The sequence below is a fragment of the Nanorana parkeri genome, unplaced genomic scaffold, assembly GCF_000935625.1.
Source record: "Nanorana parkeri isolate BGI_ZX_2015 unplaced genomic scaffold, ASM93562v1 scaffold113, whole genome shotgun sequence".
NCBI classification, from domain to species: Eukaryota; Metazoa; Chordata; class Amphibia; order Anura; family Dicroglossidae; genus Nanorana; species Nanorana parkeri.
Window position 1 is genome coordinate 1,383,643 of NW_017306381.1, and position 8,532 is coordinate 1,392,174.

At 45.3% G+C, this 8,532-nt stretch overlaps 1 protein-coding gene across 1 annotated transcript in view; it reads right to left on the reverse strand.

Moving 5' to 3' along the window:
* Positions 1-7,936, reverse strand: part of C1R (complement C1r) — a 25,987-nt gene extending 18,051 nt beyond the window's left edge. The window contains exons 1-5 of the mRNA XM_018553188.1: positions 7,875-7,936; positions 6,209-6,425; positions 4,000-4,186; positions 1,644-1,787; positions 549-745 (exon numbers count right to left, since the gene is read on the reverse strand). Coding sequence (XP_018408690.1) covers positions 549-745; positions 1,644-1,787; positions 4,000-4,186; positions 6,209-6,425; positions 7,875-7,876 — 747 coding nt within the window. The 5' untranslated portion in view covers positions 7,877-7,936. The remainder of the gene's footprint in view (positions 1-548; positions 746-1,643; positions 1,788-3,999; positions 4,187-6,208; positions 6,426-7,874) is intronic.
* Between the last annotated feature and the right edge of the window lie 596 nt (positions 7,937-8,532).

The window sequence follows — 8,532 nt, forward strand, 5'->3', positions numbered from 1 at the left end:
GGTTAAATGATCCATAGTACAACTACATGTTATGTACTATTATGTACTATGGATCATGATTTAACCCATTCATGTTAGCAGGGCAGAATTGTGAGCGCCTTCCACAAGCTGAGCACCGAGACGCGATGCAGCGATCCTGCCCAGCGCCGACTACAAGAGGCACCTCGTGAGGCAACAGGGATCGGAGTGAAACTGTGAGTGAGGGAAGCTGGGACGGGGCTGGCTGTAAATCTATTGCTATAGTGTACTGGACATGTGTAATGTATATGTAGTACATGTATACAGCACACAGCTCCACTACACTACAGCAATAGATTAACAATTCTCCACTGCTAACATGAATAGGTTAAATCATGATCCATAGTACATAACATGTAGTTGTACTATTGGTCATTTAAAGTCACCTGTCCCTTTAAGAAAAAGTATCGGTAATTGGTATCGGCCAATGCATGAGGGGAAGTACTTGTACGTGGGGCTGAAAAAGTGGTATTGGGGCATCCCTAGTCTGTAATACTGGAATACAAAGATGGAAATAATAATAGCTTTACCTTCAATGTGTCGTAAGGACATGGAGCCCGCGGATGATAGTCTATGTCAAAAGTTTCTATGAAGGTGAGGGAGATGTGGAACCCTTCTTCTACTCGGATGCTGTAGTTGCAGTTGAGGTCTGCAGGGTATGGCTTGGGGTATCCCGGGCTGGAGATATACCCAAATTCCTCCATGAACAGCTGACTGCTACAATCCACTGAAAGAGGAGCCACAGAGATGTGCATCTATTATCTTTATCAAATATTTCTGTCACATGTCCTCACAGTGACATGTTGGTTTATTCTAGAATTTAGTCAGACAGGCTGTGGGTGAGACGTCTGTTTATTGTTGGATATAGATATTCTATTGAGAATCATAATTTTTTGGGATACAATATCATACAGATAATTGAGGTCATTTGGGGCCCAGAACAATGACTCGCTGACACTTGGGGTCCCAGAACAATGACTCGCTGACACTTGGGGTCCCAGAACAATGACTCACTGACACTTGGGGTCCCACAATAATGACACACTGACACTTGGGGTTCCAGAACAATGGGTGACTGACATTGGGGTTCCAGAACAATGGTTCACTGACACTTGGGGTCCCAGAACAATGACACACTGACACTTAGGGTCCCAGAACAATGACACACTGACACTTGGGGTCCCAGAACAATGAAACACTGACACTTGAGGTTCCAGAACAATGGTTCACTAACACCTGGGGTTCCAGAATAATGGCTTACGGACACTTGGGGTCCCAGAACAATGACACACTGACACTTGGGGTCCCAGAAAAATGAAACACTGACACTTGAGGTTCCAGAACAATGGCTCACTAACACCTGGGGTTCCAGAATAATGGCTTACGGACACTTGGGGTCCCAGAACAATGACACACTGACAGTTGGGGTTCCAGAACAATGACATACTGACACTTGGGGTCGCAGAACAATGGCTCAATGACACTTGGGTTTCCAGAACAATGGCTCACTGACACTTGGGGTTCCAGAACAATGGCACACTGACACTTGGGGTTCCAGAACAATGGCACACTGACACTTGGAATCTTGCCTAAACATAACTGTACATCACTGATATAAGACGTACCTTTGCAAGTTCTCTTGTCACTCTGCAGTTTGTACCCCGGCAGACATGAGCAGAAGTAGCCTCCTATATAGTTGTGGCAGATATGTTGACATGGCGGGATCCATGAAGCACTGATATCATTGGGAAGAGCGCACTCATCATTGTCTAGAGGGTGACAACACAGGGTCCGAGATGAAAAGTTATAACAGTGGAGCAAATTCTAAAAAATAGTACACATCAAGGATAAGAAAATACACCGCAGTGGAATAGGATTGCCCTTTAAATGCTGAATAAATGGTTACACAGCTTTCCTTTTAAGTGGTGTGCTTGTATACCAGAGACTTTGTTTTTTTGTTGGTAACTTTATGATCAGTTGCTCACATGGAGGGTGAGCTGTCTGTTCTGATTTCTTCACCTCCATATCTATGGTCAAGTTAATGATCAGTTGTTGTTGATAGACATCAAGCTATATTGATCATAATGGCAACTGTGGGCCAGTGTCTGGGGCAGGAGGTCTAGAGGAGGTAGCGCAGAGCTTTGAAATGAAAAAATTGTTTTAACTTTGTGTAGCGCTCACCCCCGAAGGAGCCGCTGGATGAACAGGTCCATATCTAGTCAGTCTAGGGATAGATCACCAACTGCCCCATTAGCTTTAACCGCCCTCTTCTTGTGCCCATAAATTGAAGTCCGCTCCAGTTGTGAGATGCTGGTTAAACAGTTTATTTACTTCTAATTAGGGAGAGAGGGTATAGGGTCTAGGTGCACCGGCCTCCATAGCTCCAGACTCACCAAATCTTATCTTCGTGAAGTACATCTCCTCAATCCTTGGAAGAACACTGACCCCACTCAGAAGTCCCTCTGAATATCAGGCACTTCAAAAGCCCACACGGGTCCTGATTCTTCCATTCTTACAGGCATTCTTCTGACTGCAAACTCTCAAGGAGGCTTCTCCTTCAGCAGCTCAGCCAACTCCCACCCCCAGGCCTCGGCCTAGCCTAGGGGCAGGCTGAACAGGACCCAACCTCAGTCCATGGCTGGTCCAGACAAAAAGAGCGAGCACATGACCTCCCACCAATATATATATCCTTTGTCAGCAGACATCACTGGCTACAAGAAGCCCAGTAACTGGCTGCTGCCCTATACACATATCACAGTGTCACCCATAGGCTGTCCCATAATGTGACAGAGTCTCACTCCGCCCTAGAGGGTACAGACAAGGTTGGACACCTGGGATTAACCATGTGCTGGCTGCTACAAATTTCAACCAGGCTGCCTACAGCCCTGGTTATCACTAAATAGATAGTAAGCACTTCACCAAAGGTGATGGGCGCTACATTTGCTTATGTTGATTCCTTCTTCTGGCCAACTCTGATCATTTCTGGCTAAATGGCACAATAGAACGCAAACGGGTTCAAAGATGTAGAGTGAAGTCAGAAGACTCTTTATAGCTCAACAACATGAAACCATTTTTCCTCGGTATTGTTTGGAATACAGCTCTGCATATAGCGCAGACCCCAGGCGCTTCCAGTAGCACAGTTAAGCATTGATTTTTACTTTTAATAATCACATGACACAAGGGATGGAGCTTCTCAAAAGGGACCTCATCATCCTGGTGTGCCTATAGCAGCGCAATGTCTGAATACGAACCTGAAAAGATGGTATGGCAACGACATAACTGTGACGGACTGAACCGTCACTGGGGCTGTCGGAGGAGCCTGAGGGCTAGCCTCCTTCCTACTGACTACGGACCTAGGGCTGCAGAGATTTATTACCCCGGAGAACTGTGTTTGCTGTGTGTGTTTTCCTATTTAATATTTTATCTAGAGAGAGCTTTTCACTATTTGACTTGATTTGAACCATCCGGACTTCCATCTTGTTTGGATATCTCTGCTAAAGATATTTTGTGAAGGCAACAGGCTGTCTGAAGTGGTCATTGTTTGGGATGATCTGATTAAGGGCATTCATTAGGTTCAAAGAGTGTCTGTGCTTAAGGAATACCAATGTGGCACCTGGCTGTCTGGGGGAGGGGATTGGTCAATGTAACACACTAAACTCTTATCTGATTCTGTGAGGTATAAACTCTGTGTGCTTTCTTCAATAAACCAGTTCATGTTTCCACTCCAAAGTCAGTGTTGTCTGATTCTTGGGGTAAGCCCATGCTATATTCCCTTGATTCTGGTTCCAGCACCCAAGGAACAGCTTTAAGACGGAGATATCCAGTCGGCGTATCAGGGAGTCCGTCACAATAACTACTCTGATCAACTACTTCTCTAACTTTAATTTTGATCTGCAAAGCCAATAAGTTGTAAGGGCCAAAGTCAGATAATAAGTTGTAAGGGCCAGAGCCAGGCAAACTAGATAGGAACTTATTACCTACCCTCTGCTTTATAGTAGGCTTGAAATCCTGGGTAAAGGATGGTGGAGCCGTTCTCCTCATTGGAAAAGTCAGACTGGAATTCAATTCTCATTTTGTTGCTTTCAGAGATAAACATTCGATGACCAGGATGAGATTTAGACTTCGGGGAACCACAGAACCTCCCCAGTTCCTTGTTATCTGCCCAAAGCTGCCGAAAAAGGATTGGGATAAAAGTAGAGAGCGTGAAATATTAAGCTGATTACCGGTACATAAAAGAAATAATTTCAAGAAAAGTAATTTCTATATTTTCTCAGTTACTTAAATTAAACCGGTCATGAGGTAAACTTGTTCTGGAGTTGGGGTGGTGGAACGCTGGATTTCAAGCTTGGTGTAGGTCCCAAATTATTTAGATGACTACTAGGGTGTGGCAGCTCTTTAATCAGGGTAGTCCCTATCGAGGATGGGGGAAGGTTGTTTGTTGGTGGTGGGTGGAGGGGGTGAGATGAGTGGCCTCTGCATCTTCTCACTGCCCAGCTCTGGCCAGCATTCGCCCAGCTCACTAGTGTTGTGCCAGGAGCTGGGTGGAACACCGGCCAGAACGTCCCAGGTTGCTAGGAACTGGGTGGGGAGGTGTGTTTGGCCCTTACACATCTCACCGCCCAGTTTTTAGCAACCTGGGACGCTCTGGCCGGAATGGGTGTGGCAGGCACAATGCAAAACTGCTGTCCCCCCACGTGACCCAAAGAATTGCTCAGGCTGCCTCTTTTTAGGGACGGCGTCTATCTCTAATGACCAATGGGACTCCTACAGGTTCCCTAGAAGAGTTAAGGCTGTGACACAATGCACGTGAGGCAGGGGCGCACTGCCTTCGCGAGCAGCGGGTCATGTAATTTTCTCCCCAGCACATCAGCTTGCGAGAGCTAGCATAGCTGAGCGTGCCGAGATAACATTTTTTATCTTCAGCCAATCGGCTAGCGTGTATAAACCGCGTCAGGATGTGACGTCTGGCTGGTTGTTACGCACGAGCCGATTGGCTGAAGGTGCAGTCAATCATCTGCCTGCACTCAGCTCACACACTGCACGCAAAGCTCTGTGCCGGACAGCTTTGCTTTGCTCTGCACGGCTTTACGTGTAGTGTGTCACGGGCTTTAGTGTATGTGAAGTGAAAGTATGAGTGCCAAGCCATAAGAATGAATCCAGATATAATATTTATTTCACATTTCGAGGTCTATGCACACATACCCCTTCATCAGGGTTTAGGTTTATTGTGCAGGAGAAATCGGAGCCAGTGGTTAATGTTTGGGTTTAATTCTTAGCAAGCTGTAGCTTAAAGCTTACTTAGTCAGGCTACCTGACAGCAACAGAAATAATGAGGTAGACATGTGGACTTGCAATGGTGAGCAGTCCTATGATGTCACACAGACTGACTGAACCAATACAGTCTCTGTAGTTCATCCTGTTATCTCATTAGTTGTTCAGCAGAGATGTTGACTCAGTGAGTAATAATCCACAAACTTCTATAAGAAGTAAAATAACTGGGGCAGCAATGATAACTTGAGCACTCTTGTCTAGCAGTATTTGGGTCCTGTGTGTGAGTTGGCATATTCTCCCCGTGTTTGGTTGGGGTTACCCCAAAAACACTGGTTTCTGCCTATAACCTAAAAACATACTGGTAGTGTATTTGGGGGTCTACCTGAACTGTCCTCAAATGGGCATCTATATGACTGTAGATGGGATGTTAAGCTTCTTCCTGGCCATGGAACACTGTAAATTATATTATGTTCTATTGTATTCCATTTTAGGCCCGGTTCACACCTGATCGTTTTGTAGCGCATTCCTACGCTCTGCAAAAAGCTCAAACACCGAAATCCCATTATTTCCTATGGGTATGGTTCACACCTGGGCGTATTACAGGCCGTATGAACGCGCTACAAAACGCCCTACGCCCAAAGAAGTACATGAGCTTCTTTGGGGCGTATTTGCAGAGTGTATCCATTGGGATACAGCCAGGTAGCCCTCGGAAACACGCGTTTGTCGCGTGTTTTTTTACCACGAATCGCGGTAAAAACATGCGGCACGAAACACACGCGACAAACACACATATTCGATACGCCTAGGTGTGAACCCAGCCTAAGACATTAACACATTAATTCTGCATAAACGCCCCAAATAAATAAATGGCTGGAATAATGAAAATACATGTCTGTATATGTATACGTGGCTCTGATACCTTAACATAGTCATAGGTGCATCCATCCGATGGTTCAATGTCAAACACCAGGAACTGCAGGGAAATGTGGTATCCTTCGGGGACGGCGATGTTCCAGATGCTGTGATTGTTGTTCGGATATGTTTTAGGGAAATTTGGGGACGCGATCAGCCCATATCTAGATTTCTTGGCTGGAGAGCTGGCGACACCTCCAAGAAGCAGAAGCACCAAAAAGAACCTGGGCAACAAAGCAGGGCCAAAATGTAATGCAAGCATCGCCTAAGGCATGTGAAACATGGGTAGAACTTGATCTCCTTCAGGATGTCCTCAACTAGGAAGATCCCTTTCACTTTTAATGCGAGTGGGCAGATATCATTGGGACAGGAAGACATAGACAGCACTCCTGTCCACATTGGAGAGATCTATAGTTACGTTCCTCTGACTCTCTGTCACTTGGGCAGGAAGTAAAGGGACATCTGCCCAGTAGGGGCCATTCTAGGCAATGGCAGTAGCTTAGAAATGCTGCAAAATATGTCTATGTGAATAAGAGACAATTTAATGGGTGAAAAAGATAGAATATATAAATAGGCCCTTTAAAGGAACCGACATCACAGAATTCTCGAGGTTGAAGTTGCTGACTTGCTTTGGAAGTTGCAAACTCTGGGGCTGCTATATTAATCTTTCCTTCACTGAAGGATGAGACATTGACCCAGAAATAGCATTTTGGTCAGGTGCCTAGTAGGGTTGTCACCTTTTCTTCCAGCGAAACCCGAACACTCTAGCAACACACAAATTTTTTGTGGGAGAATGAGTCGCGGCCTATTCATATGTAAATAGAGCCACCCATTTGCAGTGGGGGCCAGTAGCCCCTATCTTAATTTTGGTTGCCCCTGTCTGCCTGACATCTTATGTCCGGGTTTAAGCTGCCATGAAACCCAGACACAGCATTCAAAACCCGGACTGTCCGGATGAATCCCAGACAGGTGGCAACCCTAGTGCCTAGGCTGCTGCACATTTATTACAGGTCAGGAGGTAAAAGCTGTGGAACATGCATTTATGACAAAAAGTTAGCAATGGCAGCCCCCTTATACCTCTATCTTGGCAGGTTCCATTTAAAGTAGATCTCATTGAGACTAATGTACTGACTAAAGTTATAACCCCCCGCTGATACTATAAGCATCTTATAGGCATATAAACGATGTATTTCATGTCTACAGTTATTAGACAAATACTATTGATACAATTATATATTTTTATGCAGTCTGGCACTACCGGGTCCCCTGTGCCACTGGGCCCCATAGCAGTTACGTGATCTGCTATGGCTGTAGTTTTGCCCGTAGCTATGTTACAGCTCATTTATTAAACCGGATCATATAATACTTTCTGTTCTGCACTGTAAATAGCCCTTAATAAATGTTTTCAAGCTTCAAAATACAATACAGTATCAGACAGTCAAGTGTAACATTCAAAAAACAGGGACTAATAGTGACAGTGTTCAATGTTCAAAATCAGGGATATTTCTGCACCAATCATTTTGGAGACAAATTCCCAAATTCTGGAACTGCTGGAAGCTACACTAGTAGAGCATCTCAACAGAAAATATAATCTGATATACACCCGTCCTTGCATCCCACCCGTCCTAGCTGGGTAATATGAAAGATTTAATCCTTGCATCGTTAATACTTACATTCTCTGTTCTCTTGGTCTGTGCGGGTTAATTCCTTAGAAGTGAAAGTTTCAGCAGCGAACATGGGATTGATCGTGGGGAGTGGAGAAGAGGAGGAGATCAGAGGGGTGAAGAGAACATCTATGTCTACAAATCTCTGCTGGAGTTTCGGTCTCGGAGCCCGGCCTGTGCTGCTCTCTGCTGTGCAAACAGAAAACTACAGGGACGGCCAGGGAAGCCAGAGACAACTTTTTTGTTTAAAGCCCATTTTTATTATTTTCAGTATTACAGTTTAATTTCTTTATAAAATAATCAGTCACGGCCTAAGTAGATAGCCTGTCCCCTGCCAGCAAGCTGCAGAAAAGGACCGTTGCTCTCTGTGTGGAAGCCGTGGTCTCTATGCAGAGACCTGGCACCCCCTCCTGCTACATCAGAGTTAGAGCTCGCCAATCAGCAAAGCTCATACTCTCTCCTAAATAGAAAACTATAGGTCTGATTCAACGAGGGCCATGTCGGACCTTTGCAGAGAGACCACTGCTGCCACACAGTACCCTTCACTGAAAACACCAATCATTTGGGGGGTTATTCACTAAGCTGCCGAGGGATTAGCCTGGCAAAGCTCCCTCCCCATGTTGAAAGCATGTAGCCAGGTATGGTGCAGGGGCTGCACAGCAGAGAG